This window comes from Bombus impatiens, unplaced genomic scaffold (genome assembly GCF_000188095.3).
Source record: "Bombus impatiens unplaced genomic scaffold, BIMP_2.2 scf_0645, whole genome shotgun sequence".
In the NCBI taxonomy this organism is placed as follows: Eukaryota; Metazoa; Arthropoda; class Insecta; order Hymenoptera; family Apidae; genus Bombus; species Bombus impatiens.
This window is the reverse complement of record NT_177064.1, coordinates 373,070-393,975: the sequence shown is the minus strand read 5'-3', so window position 1 is coordinate 393,975 and position 20,906 is coordinate 373,070. Positions and strand designations below refer to the sequence as shown.

The 20,906-nt window shown below is 37.6% G+C and overlaps 1 protein-coding gene across 4 annotated transcripts in view; it reads left to right on the top strand.

Annotated features, from left to right (window-relative positions):
- The first annotated feature begins 260 nt into the window (after window positions 1-260).
- The window catches only part of LOC100744939, a 53,570-nt gene continuing 32,924 nt past the window's right edge, over window positions 261-20,906 (top strand). For 2 of the 4 annotated variants that reach the window (XM_012389398.3, XM_012389396.3), the window contains exon 1: window positions 261-1,466. In XM_012389398.3, the coding sequence (XP_012244821.1) occupies window positions 1,369-1,466 (98 nt within the window). In that variant the 5' untranslated portion in view covers window positions 261-1,368. Of the gene's footprint in view, window positions 1,467-11,550; window positions 12,103-20,906 lie in introns of those variants that run through there. The other 2 variants (XM_012389399.3, XM_012389397.3) reach the window with 2 other exon arrangements.

The following is a 20,906-nucleotide window of genomic DNA, read 5'->3' as shown; positions in this document are numbered from 1 at the left end:
TGTTCCAGGTTTTTTTTTTTTTTTTTTTTTTTTTTTTTGAAAAAATGTTCTAGAAGAAATAATTCCAAAGTTCGACTAAAGGCGCAAGGTTAAAACTGGAACGAATTGCAAATATCGACGTTTACATGGAAAATGCAGCTATTCCATTGGACAGCTGCATCCTAGAGGAAGCTAAGTGTCGACATGGAATAACGCGTTAGCGTGGTACGCAACGATGCTGAGAAGGTGCACGTGTGTCTACACGCGGGGACTTTAGCTCTGCTTCAGTTCAATCTTATCGTGCGGCCCGCTCACATCTCCTGGATGCATACCAGTTACCGATCTAATAACGGTATCATCGGCCCGCTGTTCAAATTTCCAGCGTGAAAAGTGCGTGAAAGTGCCGACATCCCACGGCGGATATTCAAAATTCCCCTTAGTTCGAGAAACTCGATCGTTCCGAACGATCTTTGAACGCCTTTGTTCGTTTGAAAAGAATCTTCAAACCTGACACGCTGTTTATTAATCTCTAACAGCGGTAACGTAACAGAGGCTAATTTAAGGAACCGAGTTAAATATTTAGACGGATATGAAGAAAAAGATAAATTACGATAATCGAACTTCGTTTGAAAAGAATCTTCAAACGCGATACGTTGTCTATTGATTTTTGAAAACAGCGATGAGACGGACGTTTACTTAAGAAATATTTACAAGAATAATCGAACTGAAGAGATTTACAAAAAAATTATATAATCTAACTTAAAAAAAGAAAAAGGAGAAAAGATGAGGCAGAGATTTATTTAAGGAACTGAATAGGCATCAGGCAGGAGGAAAGAAACTGCAATAATCCGGATCTGTATCATTAAGTTCTGAAAAGATTCAAACAGCCTGAGGATCTCCTTTTAAAGATCAAGCAACAACAACAAGTCGATGCATTTCCTCAATCAGTTCGGCTCGATATCGTTAGAATTCGATCGAGAAATATTTATCGACTGTATCAGATAACCAGAACGTTGCAGCGTATCGTGAAACTCGATTAAATAACTAGAATCAGTCATCAGAGTCAGCAGTGTCTGTATAGAAGTTGTTCCAAGTTTCTCGGGGATATTTCCAAATATTCGCAGAGAGAGACAAAGGTAAAATCGAATTTCTCGGAGCATCCTCGACTAACAAACTCGTACTAACAGATTCGAGTAGCTAAAGTTTCGAAGACTTTTTTCTTTTTCATCTCGTCAACGTTCGGCAAAGGGAAGAAAAATGGACTCGATAGCGATCAGCGTGCAAGGAACAGTCAAGTGGATCCATCAGCTATAATTAAACGTCAATCCTATCGTCGTTGGACAGAGACACCGTCCGATCGATTGATATTCGATTCGAGAGGCTTGTTCAATGAATGGAAAAATGTTGATGTCGCCTGGTATGAGTTTAGTGGTGGCTGGTGTTGCTTCTGGTATTTGTTTTCTGATCTACAGTGGAGTCCTTAGGGGGTAAGTGCAGTTTTCATTTGATTTGTTGTTTCATTTTCCGTTTACCTTCGACGATACAAGTCTGGGTAATTGTAAAGAAGGATCTTTCGATCGTTTCTTTCAATTTTTCATTTGATTCCTCTAAAAGAAAGATTTTTCAATTCTCGGGGAGTGAGCGTGAAATGAAGATCACTAAATGTGGTTTCCTTTCAATTTTTAAATATTATTATTCTTTATTTATCGTTAGATTTGATAGGGCTGATAAGGTCTTGGTGGCCACAGTTACGTGTATCCTATAAATATGTAAATATTAAACAATATTTACACGATTATTACACGATTACAGTCGTCTTAGTTAATGTTATTATTTAGTAAGTAACTGCGTAGCCTTCTTTGATATTAATAAATACCTGAATCGTTGGAAAAAGAGATCTCCTGACCGATGGACCAAAATGGAGAACGCAACGCGGTAAAAGTAGGCCGAGCACCTCGATTCCGATTGTTAATCTCCATTGATATATTATTCAATTTCATAAATATACGGTTCGTGCGGTGATTATATTTTCTTAGAACCTGCTTTAGCTTCTTCTGGTCACGGCGGCGAAAAAATACGCTTTCGAGCCTTGAAGATATCGCGGATAGGCGTTAATGACGCGTGACGTAGAGTGCACATTATGCACATGTTTCGTCTGTTTGTGATGCGCTTTGAAGTACTTCTTCTTCTTCGTCTTCTCCTCGTTCTTCACACACGAACGATTTTCTTGAATTTTCTGTTGATTTTATTTCAGATTTTAAATAGATAATAATATCGATTACTCAAGAAATTTAGAAATCGCGTTTAGATACCGAATTCCAATCGATTTGTTTTCTTTCCATTTAACGGCGCTTCGTTCCACCACCTTTTGCATTTTTTTTTTTTTTCTTTTTACTAGTACCGTATGAAACATTCTCATCGTGAAACGTATCCCAAAAGTGATAAGTTTCTATCGAAACGAACTCATCGATCATAAAGCGTATCTGATCCTCGTGACAACAACGAGGATTAACGTCCAATGGTCGTCGAGTTTGACAAGAATCAGAAATATTATTCGTGTATTCACATAGAGACATGCCGCTTTTATGCAACGTGATCCATGGGTACATCGATTATTACGCGATTCAAGACAAAAAAAACAAGATACCAATCTGCCGTGATGTAAATACTGAGATAAAATTCTTCCGCACGTAAACAATTCCTAAATTTAGACTGATCGACTTGAATTTTAAATAATCGAGAATTTTCTCAAGATAGAATAGGCGGCTACAATCAGAAAACTCATCCATAGATATATTAATACTACGTCAATTAGTTTAATACATAGCGAGTTCGATAAGAAAAAAAGTCGTGTCATTAGAAAGCTTGAAAAAGAGATTCTAAACGAGGTTAGTGTATTTTCAATTCCCGTCTTTCAAGTATTTGTCGAATATTTCTTTTCTCTTTGAGATACGCGTTCCTGCGGTTGGCGTTCACCGTCTTCGATAGATTATATCTATTATGAAACTTGCCACGATGATTTCGTTAATGCATCTTGAAGAATTACGAGAAACATCACGCTACGCGTGACTTAAATATTCATTAGGCTGTTTCTTGCGTTGCGTTTCATTCCCGGTTTTTATTGACAAACCGCCTAGAATCTAATAGGAAAAGAGAAGAAGATAATTTCATATCTTGGTATCTCGGTTTTCTCTGTTCCCATAGCTGTAACAACGCTCCTCGTCGGTTTCCTTCGATTCAACACAGTTTCGAAGATGTCTTTAATTGGAAAGCCACGAAACCTGGCATCACCTGATACACCAATTTCAAAACCGAGATAGCGAGGACTACTATCTCTTGGATTATGAGGTATTTACGGAGATTAGATTGCCTATTGTCTTTCGGCAATTGTTTGCCTATTGCACGCGGAACTAATTATAATTTTCACGCGTAAAAAGACATTCAAGTAATTGGATAAATTTTGTTTGCGAAGAATAAATACAATGTAGAAACGTTTCTAGGAACAAGATAATACCGACGTTGAGGATAAAAAATAATGTGATCGAATAGGACGCTTCGGATAATTAAATAAATGTCACAGCTACAAGAAACTGAGAACTATAGAGAAACATTACAATAATTTTTTTAAAGAATATGCGTGACCTTGAAAGTAAAAAAAATTAAAAGTAAATTTAATCAGAAGAAACAAACAGAATTCCAATATTGTCGTTAATGCACAAATATAATAACAACGTCTTTAGGATAAGAATATCGATGACTTTGAAGATAAGGATATCATCTGATCAGGCAAAACAAATAAAATTATTGAGTCACCTCTAATGGATGAACAGAATAAAAAATATCTTTAGCGAGAAATATCGACAACATTGAAAATAAAAAAAATCTCCTAATCAGAAAGGAAAACAGAGATCATATAATTCAGCGAATATTGTCCTGAAGAAATAAACAGAAGGAAGGGAACACTAGGTAAAAATGTTAATAACCTTGACAATAATTCGGTTAGAAAGGGAAAAAACACGTTCAACCACAAAGTGACATTAGAGTAAAAAAATCAACGAAAAATACAATTCGTCACCTTCTATTTAAGCAGCTATTTATGCAAATGATTCGAATAGATATCATTCGAGTATCGGGGCGTTCCCTTTTTTCTGTACAGCCTGTACACGCGTCACACATTTGCTCGGCCATAAAGCTGTCTACCTGTGTTCACGACACACGAATCCACCTGCACAGAGGCGTGTAATAGCTACACGGCAATCGGTGTTCGAAGCTTTTTTGCAATGGTTCTCGAAGCAAGAACCGATTAGGTGAACGACTTTCGCGAGCCGCGGACCCGCGATCATCGCCGAGGAATCGTTATTTTAGATCTCTCTTGACACTTTTGCAGGAAAAGATAGTGGATGTAGCGAGGAGCGGAGTTGGGAAGCTGGTTTCTTAACGATCCAGTTGGAATTTCTTCGTTCCGAGCCGATATAAAACGAGGCTCGCGCTCGACGTTTCGAGTTCCTGGCCAAAGTAGTCCGGCCAAAGGCCTTCGAGAAGAATCTTTGGCCGTTATGACTCGCGTATGCACCGATATTTTTCGTTGTATTACGTCTAAAATTCGTTGAACATTCCTTTGGACTTTTGATAAACTTGATTCGAAGATAACTCGACACGTAGATTGCTTATTTCCATAATTGGTCCAAGTTATTATGATTCTCGAGATACGTGTATTATACCTGTATACCTGCGCACTGTACGTATGCGTGTGCGAAAGATTGTATATCTCTTTGGAATCGAGAAAAATTTTGTTCCAGGGTAGTTTAGGCTATTTTCAGAACATAAAGAGATTCGAATTGTTACGTAAGTTTTAATAATCGTATTCGCATATAATTTATGAAACGGTAAACGGTACCACCTAATATAATAAATAAACGACGGACCCTTACAAATTTCGTAACTGATCGAATAGTTCAACGAACATTATCTAACGCAGTAAGAATGCAAACTTAATTTGATACACATATCAATAACGTGGTAAGATAATTCCGAAAGAATCTGTAAAACTCGAATAAAAAGATTTAATAAAAAGTAGGTCAAATATTTCAACAGAAAATGTTACAGACACTTCCATTAATCATTTTGTTAAAATCGCGACACCATTCTGAAAGTTCACGAGATTATCATTGTTGTACCGGAAAAAAAAGAAATTAAAGAAAACGAGAACTTGTTACGCATTATACTAAATGTGGCAATAGAGATTATATTTTTTATTGATTTTCAAAGCTGTGAATAACGAGTGGAAAGAAATCGTTGGAAAGTTTATCAGCGGTTCTTTTTTTTTTACATTAATTATCTCTATACGCAAAATTGAGCCTCAACTTTTTTAATACCCTGTAGACACGCGCGTGGCCGTGTTTATAAACGAAGATGTTCGTATATATGCGTATGCGTACGACGAACTTCGGTATGCAGGGCTTGCTTTTATTTACTCTCTCTTGTTCTGACCAGTCTGACGAGTGTCGTTCACATTCTCCTTTTTCCCCTCGAGCACACGGTAAATTATATTTCGGTGATTTCTCAAGATACGGGGGATGACAAAAATCGAGGCTCGATTGCGAAGAGCGAAGAGCACACGAAAACTCGTGTTCGCGATATTTCCATTCAGAATATCGAGAAGGATATTCCGAATGAAAGAATATCGTGGCCAAAGTTTCGCCTCGCCTTGCTCTTTATTCTTTTCTTCGCTGAAACTTCGATTTTTATGAAAATTAAAACCTAACGATCGTTTTACAGAACAAAATTCTAGTTTCACGATAATTTGGTTTCATATTCCGAAAAGAAAAATATCGTCAGCACAAAATTTTTATGAAACTCCAATAGTTGCGAGTTATTTTGAAATTTTAAGTATTTCGAACGGTTCATAAGGATGGTACTCGTCGGTTTCTTAATTTTTGACGAATTTATGGCCAGTACACGTGTACGTAGGTGCTTGGTACGAGGTGTCATTTTCTGCATATTATCGTAGTCTTAATGTCCATAAATAGTGGTATTCACCCGTTAAAGTATACACGGTGTTTGAAACGGTACAGTCTATGCAACAAGTATAATTTATCTCCGAATACTTAGTCTACAACGTGAAAGCCCACGTAATCAGTTAATCGCTGGCTAATTGCGCATTTGTGGCATGAATAATCCAAGATAAGCTTCGTCGAACGTTTTATTTTGCGCAGCACTTACGATACTCGTTTTTTGAACACTGAAATAGTTCTATCGTGTCGTATTATTACACAACTAATTGGACTAACTGTTACTTATTCTCGAGTTTCACGATTACCTTTACGATTATTAGTAAACTAAACAGCGAATTTTCTATAGTGAAATATTAGAAAGAAGAAAAAAAGAGTTTCAAAATGCGAATATAGTATTTTATACTATAAATATAATAATGTTCATTACGTCGCTACAGCGGCGCCAATGGACTGCACAATATTAAAACATTCACAAGACCCACAAGACCATTCTTAATACAATCATTAACTTGCATAAAAGCCACGCCTAAAGCGAGCTATCGATCAATCAAGCCATTAAAACTAACCAACTGTGTAATTACAGATCGTAGAAAGTATCATTTTAATTTACCAGATTCCTCCTTGCTAAGAATCTTTTGTAACGACCAGCAGCAAAAATAAAAAAGAGACGATAGACGAGATAACACGATATACAGCAACAAGAGAGACACGAACATTTGAATTTCTCGAACAATAATAAAGAGGCATAAAGACACAGAAACATCGATAGAAACACAAGACAAGAAGCTAAATCGGAACTCAATTATAGTTATACAGGGTGGTTGGTAACTGGTGGTACAAGCGGAAAGGGGGTGATTCTACGCGAAAAAAGAAGTCGAAAATATAGAATAAAAATCTTTTTTTTAATTTTTCCATCGAGACAACGATCTACAGCGAGATCCGTTATAACGAGACGTGATAAAGTGCACGCGTACCGAGCGAAAATTCAAAGTCGACTTTCTCGAAAACAAAGCCTCAAACGAAAAATTTGTATTCTATATTTTCGACTTCTTTACCACCGGTTACCAAGCAGCCTGTATAGTTTCTTGCAATAGCAACATTCCTCCATTACGTTCGTTTTCGTAACAATGTTACGTGCCATTAATTCAACGTGGGGAATTCTCGCGTCTGCCACGGCGCGTGGTTCGCGATTGCGACGTATCCAGACGCGTTTCAGACGCGTTTTCTGCCTTTAATAATTCGGAACAGATCGATATCGCGCGTCAACGTGTATATGCCATGTGCCCGCCTTAATGAGCGTTCATTGTTCCACAACGTGTAAGTGTGACCTAGATGAAGAAGTAATTTCTTAACGAATGTGAACCGTTGGCGTGCACGAGCGGCCGCGACAATAGTCCCGCGATACCGCGTGAGAAGAACGACTCCAGGAGGAGACCGGGTCGACACGGAGGCGCTCGATTTCGACCCGATACCGCAAATAAACGATGCGAAAATATTATACGTGTATCGGGCCGCGAACCTCGACATTTTTCAATTATTCAAACCGAACCGTGGAACGAGTTTTTTCCGTGGTACGCGATTAATTATTCGAATGGAATAGTTTGAAAGGGGAAATCTTTCTTTTCGTTGATAGAAGTTGCACGTCTCATCGAGATGAGTTATTATTTGATTATTATTTTATACGAATAATTATTATCTGCTCATAAGTAATTATTATTCCGTCGCTTCGGTTCTTGTCTTATTGCTATTATGATGTGTTCGTGTCACTTTCTGAGAGTATAATATAACGACGAAGAAGAGGGACAGTAGAAGAGAGTTGTTTCTTTGTCTTGGCATTTCTCTAATGGCTTGATGCAAGATGTAGGTAGTTTCGAATTTTCATGAGCAATAAATTTTAGTAATTTACGTTTAATTTATAGCCATTAACTACAAACTCGTCTCCGAGAGAAATCTACTAAAAAGCTTTAAAACCTTAGAAAAATAATTATGTTAGACTAACCTTATAACATAATAATTTTATAAGTAAATGACTGCAAAAATACTGATGTTGTAGTAGCATATTCGGTAGGATATCCGAATCATTTTATCTGGTATTTATATTGTGAAAGGGTTAAACGTTTGATTTACGTTCAGAGAGTGGTCAAGTGTATATAGTGGGGAAAGCGACCTTGACTGGCCAACTGACTTCGACCGGGCTTTAAATGATTCAAAGTCCTCGTATACGAGACAAAAGCTATTTGTATTCTTCGTAAATTAGGCACAGTGATATCAAATAAGCGGGAACGTTACGTAAACAACTAGTTTAAGCACCGAAATAAATCAAACGCAATCTTCAGGAAATGTTTATTAGCAGCATTAAAATTGCAATATTTTCGAATTCATAAACCAAATCATTTTAGAAATTTCGTTGAAGAATTTTCTATGAACGTGTGCGATATTTGACTAACATATACATGGAGATAAAAGATACACGAGGACGATTCAACGATGGTACAAAATTTGCAAGGTAGAAGAGGAAAATAATATTATAAAACTGAAAATCTCGTTGCTGGAAATTTAGCGTAGTGCAAATTCACAGATTCGAACGCGGTATACATGTGGGAGTATGTTATATCATAAAACGGAAGAGCAACATCTGGTACCGTTAATAACCACGATAATATGCATACGATCGAAGCTGAAAACCGATCTGCGTTCGGTATATCTGAAATCCCGTATGAAATGATACAAAACAGAAAAATGATACACGAATTCTCTGAATAATAAATGTATCATGAAAATTTGAATTTGACTGATCAATACATTAAATCTGGCTCTACTGTCGATCAAATTAAATCAGATTAAGGAAGAAGATTTCTAATAAAAATCATCACTTCGTCGTGAATAATTAGAGTACTCGTATGATGATTTTATACGAGGTGAAATTTAGTAACTTGTGCTTTACTGGTTTTCAGAAGCACATTAACATCTGGTAAATGTTGAAAACGCTATTAAAAAAGTCTGTTCCAGCTACATAGCTTTGTAATGCATAAATTATTTAAAAAAGAAACCGTGACGACTCGAAGAATTTTTAAATTCTGAAATCAATATTTCTCACGAATAAATACGGTGTCTCGAAGAGACTACGTGGTTAACATTTTATTTAAAAAACATTTCACGTACACCGATCAGATATTTCCCACGCAGGTCTCTTACAAACTTTCCCTTCCGCAATCTGTCTCAATCTAAAAATAATCATTGAATCGAAAAGCTTATTTACCCAAACGTTACTTCACGGTTTCACGAAACCGTGAGTTTAATGGCATAAAATAAATAGCAAACTAGTCTCCAGTTTGCTCTTTTTCGATCAGATAACTGTGTGAATGTGTCAATCAGATGTATTACATTTTTCCACCCACAACAAGCGGCCACGATTTCATTCGCATTATGTAACGCCGGTGTGGGTATCGTAAATGAATATTACGATGCGCTAACTGGTAATCAGGAACGTGGAATCTGGCAATTAACGCGAGGAATGCACCGACACGAATCTCATGGATACTTTCGAGCGTATTTTTCCTCATTTTTCAAAATTTTCCCAATAGACGCGAAGAAAGGCTACAAGAATCTTGTCACGAGAATTAAGAGTAGCAATTTTTTGAGACAGCACTTCACCCTATAGAATACGTTACATTCTGATTGCTATTAAAAATAAAACATATGGAAAAAAGGAATTTTCTTCGATAGATCGAACGTGAGCTGCTCACGAGCCATTACTCGGATCCATTTCCCTGACCGTGCATCATACACGCTCCATTTTGCCTGAAAACGAATGTACGGGCTCATGGACGAGATCGAACGTCCGATTAGAGAGCACGAAACACAGGCTGGCGTTTACGAATGCGCTTGATGTGACCGGACACCTGCCACGAATCATAATGTATTTGCACGAGTTCGTTGAAATTTTGTCGAGCGTTGAGAAAACAGTTATACAACTTCTCCACTTCCTCGACGTAATATAGGAAACGTTTAGAAGAATGACGAAGCAGTCGGTCACGTGAATTCCAACGAATCTAAGCCGGCTCCGGAGGAAACTGATTTTGCATGGTTTGCTGCAAGATCTTCTCATATTCTGAGATACAATAAACGTAAGAAATATTTGCATGTCATTGCATTTATCATGGCATTTATATACACATACATTAATAAATTCAGCATAGATACATTGAACTAAGTTTTTTCACTTAGTAGTACTTTCATGCGAATAGAAAGGTTTGAACTATGTGAATGAAATATAGAATTTGATAGAAAAATGATTCATTAGAAAATAAAAGTATGCTTTTTGTAGCCATTGTACAGTGTATTTTTTCTATGAAAAGGTAAATTACAATCGTGGGTTTTGAGATATGAGTAACGGGTGGAATTGTCTTTCTGATAAATCATGAAAGAGGAATTAGTCATGAAAGGAGATAATTGAAGGATGGAGGAGGTGGAGGACAAGCATGGATCTATCGTAATTATCTGTGAAATGTCACTGCCTACGATTTTCAATTGCAAGCAATTTTCTATCAGAAAAAGAAGAATATTTGAATATATCAAGCCTACGTCTACACACAACAACGCTCACTCAATCGTTATACAGCAATTAGCAATCGAAGCACATTCGTCAGCCAATTCGTCATCATCCATTCAATCTTTGAAACACTCGAACCAAGCATCTCCCAGTCCTTAAACCAACTTTTAAATCAGCCAGTCCTTAAATTATATAAATCAGGCATCGCCCAGTTCTTAAATCATCCAGTCCTTAAGTTACCTAAACCAAACACTGCATAATTCTTCAATTCCCAGGTGGAAAATCAAGCAATCCTTAAATCACGCAATCCTCGAAGCGCTCAATTATCCAATCCATAGATCACAAGATCCAAGCGTTCTTAATCCGTAAATTACTCGACCTTGGAAGCAACCTACCCTTGTAACATCTCCAATATCTAGGTTACCCAATCCAAACTTCGCGTAATCTTTACGTTATCCGATCCAAGAACTTCGCGCAATCCTCGAAAATACCAGGACGAAGGAAACGTGAAAAAATCGGAAGGTATGAAACGATCTAGAATTATGAGACAGGTGTGTCCACGTGTTGGCTGTGCAGGCACGTGAGGTCAGCAGCGGTTCGTGAATTCATGGCAGGACCGGATGTACGCGCACGGTTACCGATTAGTGATGCGTGGCTCGGTGTACGGTTCAACAGCATCGACCAACGTCGGCCAACACAAGCGACATCGCGACCTCGAGAGTGAAACAAGGATGGAGGAAAGACGTGGCGCGTCGGGAAGAACAGAACGGAGGACAAACTGGACATTGGGATGCACAGTCCGGGCCATGACACGGGCGTCCTTAATGGCAAAACGTCGTTACACAATGGCCGACGTATCAAACCATATTAAACAATAGCTTCGGTCAGCGTGTAGGGGGACCGGAAGCAGAGGAGGAACCGTAGACCGGGGGAGCCTCGAACAACGGCTCCCTCATTGTTGAGATGCTTCGTGTCGCGGATAGTCAGTCAGCCGGTGTATTTTCCTTCTTTTACCGGTATTAGAACGCTTCTCTTCAAATTCATTTTCTGAATAAACGAAAAAGAAGGGGGACGTGCCCTATTCCGAAGATCATTCGATGAAGATTTGTTAAAGCATCGCGCGCGTTTTTTTGGTTTTGTTGGTTACAGTGTTCGTAGAGTAGAAAACAGGCGCGATTAATTAAACAAGGACATTGGATAGTTTTAATTTGACCTTGTTATATAACGTTGACGATCTTCGTTTATAAAAAGTCTTTGTGATACACGTTTATTCTTTGGAAACTGTCCGGATTTGAACGCGAACGGTGTTCCTTGCAAAGGATCCTTTGTCGCTTTAGTTTTACTTGTGATTCGCTGAAAGAAGCTTTCAGCAATATCTGCGGCAAATTGAGTAACAGTAACTCTCGTCCGTGATTCGGTTCGTGTGTTTCGAATGAACGTGCGACGCTAAAAAGAGAAAGAATACTCAAAGTGCTTGATGAAACCGAGCGAGGCGAAGCGGTTGATCAAAATTTTCCTGCTACGGACGATCCTTTGCCGGAGAAAGCGAGAGAAACGGTAAGGACGAAACTCATGTGTCCGCTCGACAGAAGCGTGGACGACGCGCGGCGTTTTTAATCGCGCGTTCTCTCTACGGACGTACTTTCTATCGATCGTAAGAAGATCGAGGTTAACGGTTTTGTACGATACCACGGAGAACTTCTGAACGAATAGACATCTCACGCTGAGCTTCGCGTTTACCAGGATTCGTAATTTCATCGGTTCATCGAGTCGCTGTCGATCGCAGCGTGAGATAGATTGTATGTGTTTGTCTACGGTGTTTATTTGCTTGCGAGGAGATTGGAAATGTATGTATCGTTCGTTTGTTCCGATTAATGGCGATTAAAGGAGGAAACGGACCACCCGACTGGATATAAGTGAGACATGCAACTTATTGGTATGAGACGTTCGATTTATTTATCGCGATTAATTATGTCTAGAGCGGGAAATTCGTATTTAACTTGTATTTAACTCGTATTTAACTTTGAGATTTTCGTGGTCTGGTATCATATAATTGTCAAGATTGAGACTTTAGCTTGTGTTTTCTCTTGGAATGATTCGAAACTCGAGGTATTGGATAAGTCATATTACATAGGCTGTTACAATTGTAACCACTAGATATTTTCCTGTGGATAAAGAAAAACAAAAATGTCATAAAATATACGATAAAACTTCACTTTCCTTCAATTTCTCAGTGAATAAATATAGATATAGATATAGTAATTAATAACGATATATTGTATTTATATCAAAGTTTAGTTTGTACTCGAGCTTTAGTCTCAAATCTTTAAACTGAAAATTGCCAAGTAAAAATTACATGGGCTACTTGTGTATTCTGTTACGCAACGTAGTATTACAGTAAACAGGTAAACTCATTTAAATACTAACAAAACAAATTATATGAGAAGAAATTAAATAGCAACCATAAGATAATCAGGCTATCATTCTCAGAGTTTTATATAGAGCTTCCTCAAGTGCCATGATTTTTCATTAATTACACCAAGCTTTCAGTTTTCTAAAATTAAAGACTTTACTACTCGTCCCAAATTTTGTCCGAACACTTCAATTATGAACGTAATTCTCTCTGATCGTCCATTAGCGTCTGTAGGTAAAAGCAGTGGCGAATTCAAACGATCTTAAACGAATTAACTAGTGCGGAGAGGCTTCAAAGTGAAATTAAAGATACAAGTCCAGTTGCATTATCGAACATTTCCTCGTATGCTGTCAACGTTTCATAAGCCCACGTGCTGCTGTAACTCAGTTACATAACGGTCATGTAATTTCTTCTGTCTTATACTCTTACCATTGCGTAATGTACACGTCCGTCCTTAAAATTCATCAAATGTTAGCATCAGAAGCAGCAGGGAAAAGATTAAGGGGGTGTCCTGGATTAGAATGTTCTAAAACAGCGTCTTTTTGTGACTTTTTTTAGAAGGGAAAGAAAGAAATGAAGTTATTGAATTTTGAAGTATGGTTTTATATATATTTAACGAATACAAAAAGATTTTTTTTTAAGTAAGAACGAAATTATAACAGATTTCTAAGCCTATTTCATGAGCTGCAGTTTTCAATCGGCGTGAAAGATTCACCTCGCAATTCTTGACCGAAACGAGAAACCAAAAAAAGGATTAAATTATTATATATTTTTCTTCTTGATGAACTAAAAAAAAGGCAGAAAATAGTATGAAATTAAAAATTTTGGCGGCTTTAAAGAAAAAATGTGTTTTATAAAAAGAAAAAATAAACTTTAAGGTGCTACAACAATTATTTAAATAAACTTTTCAGCGAACTTTTTTAGTTCATGGAGAAGAAAAATATGTAATAATTTAATCCTTTTTTGGTTTCTCGTTTCGGTCAAGAATTACGAGGTGGATCCCTCCCGCCGATTGAAAACTGCAGTCCATGAAATAGGCTTAGAAATCTGTTATAATTTCGTTTTTACTTTAAAAAAAATCTTTTTGTATTCGTTAAATATATATAAAACCATATCTCAAAATTCAATAACTTCATTTTTTCCTTCCCCTTCTAAAAAAAATCACGAAAAGGCGCTGTTTTAGAACATTCTAATTCAGGACACCCCCTTAATCAATCGGAATTTTATATTTTAGACTCAAAATTGCGATGCACATGTAAGGTGGAAATTGGTTAAAATGACCTTGAAAGAATTATAACAATGTAGAAAATTACCATAATTTATACAATAATTTTATGCTCACAGTTTTTTAACTCAACCCCTATCGAAGAATAGTTTCTTTGTTTTTAAGTCTCGTCTTTAAGAAAATCGATTTTGAAAATTTGTCAAGTATCAGACGAATTCTTGATTAAACATAATCAAATACTATTTACACAAGAGTTTGATCGCTTTGTAGTCTAACGAGTTTCAAACGAAACAATAGTTTTTAAAAGTTTTAATACTTTCATAATGGTTCTTCGGCTTTGCTTAAGTTTCCGTGCCTTGATATCTGAAACGGGAGTGTACACCGGCTTTGCCGTGGCGTTCCCCTTAAAATGGACAAATATCGATCCGCGATAACCTTTGATATTGTTTGAAAATCCATTAGCAAGAAAAACATTGGATGTAAAAGTTCAAATTACGCAGCCGTAAATCATTGGATTTTTCACGTGGGCGTTTCGCTCGTGCAATTAAGATGCTAACGATCGAACCGTTCACCGGCGATTTATTGGCCCACTTACTGCGCGACGCCGATTCCATGAAGCTCGCGCGAGACACTTCGATCAACTTCCCATGGATTTATCACCCAGCCGATCCCTTTGAGCGGACATTTTCTTTGCTCGACGAGAACAGCGGCTATAGGACGAAGCTTCGTCGTGTGATTCATGACCGAGGTTGGGAAACGTGTCGCATCGAAAAAAATTCTTAAGAGGAGATGCCGTTGAGAATAAAGTTCTTTGAATGTTACTTCTGGCTTTCAATATCATACGCGAAGAATAAAGAAAAAATTCTGAGGCAAAAGCAAACATATTCGCGGCGCTGACGCGTTACAGAAAAATTTAGAAGTGAACAATTTGTAATTTAAAATTCCTAACAGATGGAACATAGCGTGCTGTGATTTTTTGCACCTCATGCGGAACGAAAAAAAATTACAAACGCAGTCTTTGTTACAATGTTTTTTTTCTTTTTTCAAAAAATTACATCCGATAAAGTTAAATACCAAGTAGATGGAAATGAGGTTAAAGAAAGTACGATAGTTCGGATATCGATTAATGGCTAAGCTTTTCAGCCTACTAGAATATACAATGCGAATGTTAACACGGAATCGCGAGGAATCCGAGTGGAAACGAGAAGCGAAACAGATCGATTTCCGTAAAAATGGAAGACGGAAACCAACTACGCGAACTATTATTTATTACCGAGGTTCAAGGTTTAATTGGATCGTTCTGGCGAACATAAATCACGCCATCGTCGTGTTATTTTCAAAACAATTTTAACAGTTCCTGTATTTTACCTCGAGACGAGATTGAAAATATTCGTGCCATTTTATTAAATAGATTTATCGCAAAATAACGAAGTGTGCGAAAAACAACGAAATTGTTTGACAAACAAATATAAATCTTGCTCTTACGCAAATGAAAGAAGAATGTCGTTTTCCAGTTTACAATTTTACTTTCATATCGTTCCTGTAATTTTCTTTAAATTTCTGTATTTTACTTCGAGGTGGAATTGAAAGTATTCGAGCGATCTTATCAAGCAGATTTATTACGAAATAACAAAGTGTGGTTACGTGGCAAACGTAACGGAATTATTTAAAAAACAAACATAAATTTCACTATTATAGTAACTGATTGACAAGACAATGTTATTTGCTAGCTTATAATTTTAATTCGGTATGTTAGCGAGTAGCACGTGTCGTAAGATATTCTCCTTGATAGTAAGCATCGTTTCGCAATAACTGGGAATAGAAATACCTTTCACACAATTTCATCGCGTAATCATACAACTATTAACGACATGTGGGCACGAAAAATACTAATCACACGTGATGGCCTTCGGCGAAACCTACGTAGTGTCGTAATTTCTGATCTTACCAAAATCCTACGCGATTTAATATAACCGATGCTATTTGGTATTTTGAAAATCTCTTGTAATTTAAGAAACAACAATTTCTCCGCAAATTCCGGAAGACATAGAAAGTACGAGCTTCGTAACAGTCGGTTTTTTGCTGGAGAAGATTGTGGCTTGATTATGCTGCATTAGGTCATTCATGATTTGGATACGTTTCAGTGCGTAGCGTCAGACATTAGTAGAACGAGATACTGTGAATCCCATAATAACATTAATATATGGTATACGGTAGAATTTCATTTATCCAAACTTTACTTATTACAACGAAATATACCTTCAAATATGCCCATTCATTTTTACAAGTTTTTCTATCGAACAACAACTCTATCGAAATTCTATTTCTTAAAATAATTAAGACGTTGATATGAAAATTTGTCCATGTGTCAAAAATGCTCGGAATGTTAAATGTTATTTAACAATCTTAATTATTATCAATCCAAGCAATTTAAAAATGTTATTTGATATATTTAATTTCACATAGAATGCAGATTGGCGTGCACTGTCGTTAAAGTGCTATATTAGCTGAGCTCCTATCAATGTAATCCACTTATGTGAACAAAAAATTGCAGATAGTGAGTACTAAATGAACTATTTCTCCTTCAACCAGTTCGAATGCATCTACTATCTTTTCCTCGTTGTAGTCAGGTGTAATACTGATTTATATGTAGTATTATTGAAACGCGAACATTAAGAGCACAAGACGAGAGAACATAGGAAGAATATACGTAAGATATGCTAGAACAAACGAAATTGATTTTCAAACCACGTACGTTGTAGCATCTGTTCAACATTGAAACGTACATATTTAAGAGTAATTCGTCCTAGGCCCACACTAAAAAGCAAAGTTATCGCCAGTGCAAGGATTTAAACAGCAGTAAAATGTAATTAAACTAAAAGACAAGTGGTAAAAATTATATGAAATTTATTATTTAGTAGAAATCATAAAATAATGAGACGATCATGTTTGGCAACATCTTTCTCTTGACTGTGAAATCTGGTACTTGTTCCATTCATTCGCATAATTCGAAAATGTTTGCTTTTTACCACAATAACGAAGGCGAAGTGGCCGATATTTCATCATGTTCATTGTAGCATTTTTGTACGTTATAGCACTCTGCTTTTCGTCATAAAAATTGCTCGTTATAGGATTCGTTCTTTGCAGCATGTCTTACCGTATTATACTACTTGAGGGAGCAGAATTTTAATAACGTCGGAATAATCCTTCGCTCAAAAGGATTTATTAAACCAGCTACTCTCTCTTTCGATCCACGGCCTACATAAAATACCGTTTCTTTTATAATCGTAAACCCGTGTTCTAGATTACCAAGCGTGAAATCTCGCCTCGTACCAAGCATTATACACATAACGAGAACAATTCTCTTTTCTGTTAACAAACATCTTGCCAACCTTCAAACCGATCATTTGCAAAAAAGAAGCTCGTCTTTATTCAAACGAAATAATCGAATCGATGATTTGCATACATAATGTAAGTATACTGTTACGAAATATCACGATCTAGAGCTATCTGGCGAACCCGTGAAAGGTTGTATGTACCACGTAACAATCGCTGTGTGGCACTTTCGAAATTACGTCATGCATCAGGCCACACCAAGGGGGATTCTCGATTTCGACCTATAACAGCGTTCGAACCAGCGACGATTTCGTCAATTGACGTCGAAGGTTCGGCCGAGTCGGCTGTTGTTCTTCTTCTTTTTTCTTTTTTTGCCGCCACTAGTTCTCGAAACACAGAGTCGAAATCCAGTGAAAGTTCAGGTTAATTGATGGATAGGGGTGCTCAACCTCTGCTCAAGCCAAAGGGAAAGATCCTGAACTAGGCAGATCTCCTACCATACCGTGTGCATAACACCGAGTTTCCCCGACCAGCCAAGCTACTGTCACTTTCAAACCGGCACTCCGGCACAAAGGAACGAGCTGATCGGCACCGTTCGCCAACGGTGTCCACGAAAATGGTCCGTGAACTCAGTTGAATGGAAGATCCAGCTGCAAGAGAGATCGCTTTCGGTTGATTCCTTTGACTGGTAGCGAGGAGGGAAGCTGAGTCGATTGTTTTCCCGCTGGTGAATTGTTTGGAAGGCTCGGTGTGATCTTTTACCTAGATCACTGACTTGCGAAGAACGTTGCTTCAACAGGATTCTACGTATGGTCTACGAACGTTGTTATATGAACAACCATCGAAGAGGAAGAGGAAGATCGTTCGATTATATCGGAAGTTTGATTGCTTTGCCGTTGGTGATTTGTTCGAGAAATTCAGTGTGATTTTCTTCTCCGCATTCTATTCTCATCTACAAAAGTTTTCTTTGTATCCACATCGCAGGAGAAGAGAAAGATTCGACTCGATCACGTTAGAAGTTGAGTCGATTGCTCGTCAGTGGTGAAATATTCCGAACACTTAATGTGATTTACACACATTTGTGATGAATGTTGTTGAAAGATTCCATTCTGCAGAAATTGGCACACATAATTGAAGAAGAGGAATCAATCCTAATTTGATTGCCTATTACCTAAGCTATAATAAGGAAGAAAGTCGAGTCGATTATCCTACAAATGATGAATTGTTCGAGAGGTTTAATGTGACCTTCTGCCAGTTACATCACAGATTTGTGAGAAACATCATTCGAAGGGGATCCGCTTTGCATAGACTGATATTTATAATCGAAGAGGAAAGATCTGACTCGATTTGATTATCTTCGGTTCTCGATAGTATCGTCGAAGCTGCGAGGATCATCTACAGGAATTATCCTTGAAGTTGGCTCGAAGAATCTCTGTCGAATAGATCGCTGAATCTTCACATTTGCATGGAAAGCGCATCAATCTATCGGCCGCGCGACAGGCAATCGAATGTCTGCATTGGAAGCCAGTTTTTTGCTGCGCTGGGAGCCGCAGAATCAGCGTGATTGAGTTTAATTATCGGCGAGAGAAAGAGCGGTACCGACAAGCGTCGACGGAAAGAGAAAAAGTACACGGCTTTTGAGAGTGTCTGGCAAAAAGATCGTTGAAAAACAGTCGATGTACGAGGTATTAAGTTGTATTCATCGCGAAGAGAAAGGGAATAAATCAACGGACCTCGAAATAGATCGTCGCAGAGGGAAAAGCAATGTGTGATAAAAGTGGAAGAAATAGTATTATCCGTCGAGCCAATACGAACATTAAAAGAACTCCATCAGCGATTCAAATTAAATTAAAAGATGTGAAATAGATCAGACAAGGATCGTCAATTAGAATTCAATATCTTTTAACGAAGAAACTTAATTCCAGTTATCAAGATATTAATTACACCAATTTCGAATGTAAATTGTCTAAACGCGAAACTAATTTTAAAGAAATGAAAAATTCATTTTTCAGATAATAATGTGAATATATTATTGAAAAATCGAAGAAAAAAACCTAGAAAGAAATATATTATTGGTCTATAAGTTGCATACGTATGTGTAACAAATCGAGAAAGTGTAATACAAAGAGCTAGTAGTCTCACAGAAACGATATAGCGACAAAAACGATTGACGCACATCATATGCAAGGAAAACTGGTGCTCGTTTTCCAGTTGGTTAATCCGTGTGATGGACTGCACATTACCAGTAAGTTCTCGTTTATACTATACATTCGTGACGAGAAGTGGCAAGATCTAGGTGCACCTTCTTCGCCCCTTCACTCATTGCCGGCAGTTTACCAACGCAAAATCGAGGTGAATGAGGCGGAAGTGCGGCTTGCCGTTGAATTGAAAGTGAAAAGAGAAGCACGATGTTGGGCTACGTCTCGAGTATCATCGCCACGTTGCTGCTGGAGGCAGAAAGAGTGGTCCCTGGACAGGAGAAGTACAATATGGCGACGTTCATGGTGCTTTTTCTGTTGATAACCATCGAAGTGGTCGTGGTGAAGGTTGTCACCTCCGACATGGAAAGAGACGAAGAAAGCCACGCCGGTTTGAGAGCTGCTGCCACTTTCTTCGATCGCGAGGATTAATCCTCCATCATCGTGGATCATCGTGTCACACTTCTGTGTCGTAATATCGTGCAGCAAGTGCAAGAGATGAAAACTATATCGTGAGATAAGAATCTCGCGGTACAGCGTGATTTGTGAGTCATGAGATTCTTCGATCAAATTTATTCAGTGCTTTGGTCGAATTCATTAGTGATCCCAGCGTGTTTTCTGTGTTATTAGGTTATATATCATCGTTCTTTGTGTAATTTAGGGCTTTTTCTTCAAGCTTTTCCTCGTTTGCGATTGAGAGTTGTTTAAATATTGGTTCTCTTGAATGCAATCTCCTGTACGGTGTAATTTAATGCCGAAAAATGAGAAAATGGAGCGCGTGGTCATATGGAGTGATGCATTGTTCGAAATAATTAATTGGCTATAGGAAATCGATAACGATCCGAGTAAGCGATAAAATATGTACTAATCCTTCGGTAAGAACACGAGATTCTAATCAAATCGATACTTCATTCCTAATCTATTCGAAATATCGAACAAAGTACATAATATGTATAATCAGCTATATTTCCACAAATAAAATACGAATTAAAAGAAAATGAACATTTAATGTTAATAAAAGTTCCATCAAAGTGGTTGTTCATCTTTGTGGAACAATAACGAAATTAGCATGCTTCGTACCCAAATGCAAACTGGCGAAAATTTCATTAAACGCAGTGACCTATCATTGGACATCCACGTAATACCTATGTGCATGAATAATTGACGCGCGGCAGAGCCGCCTCGACAA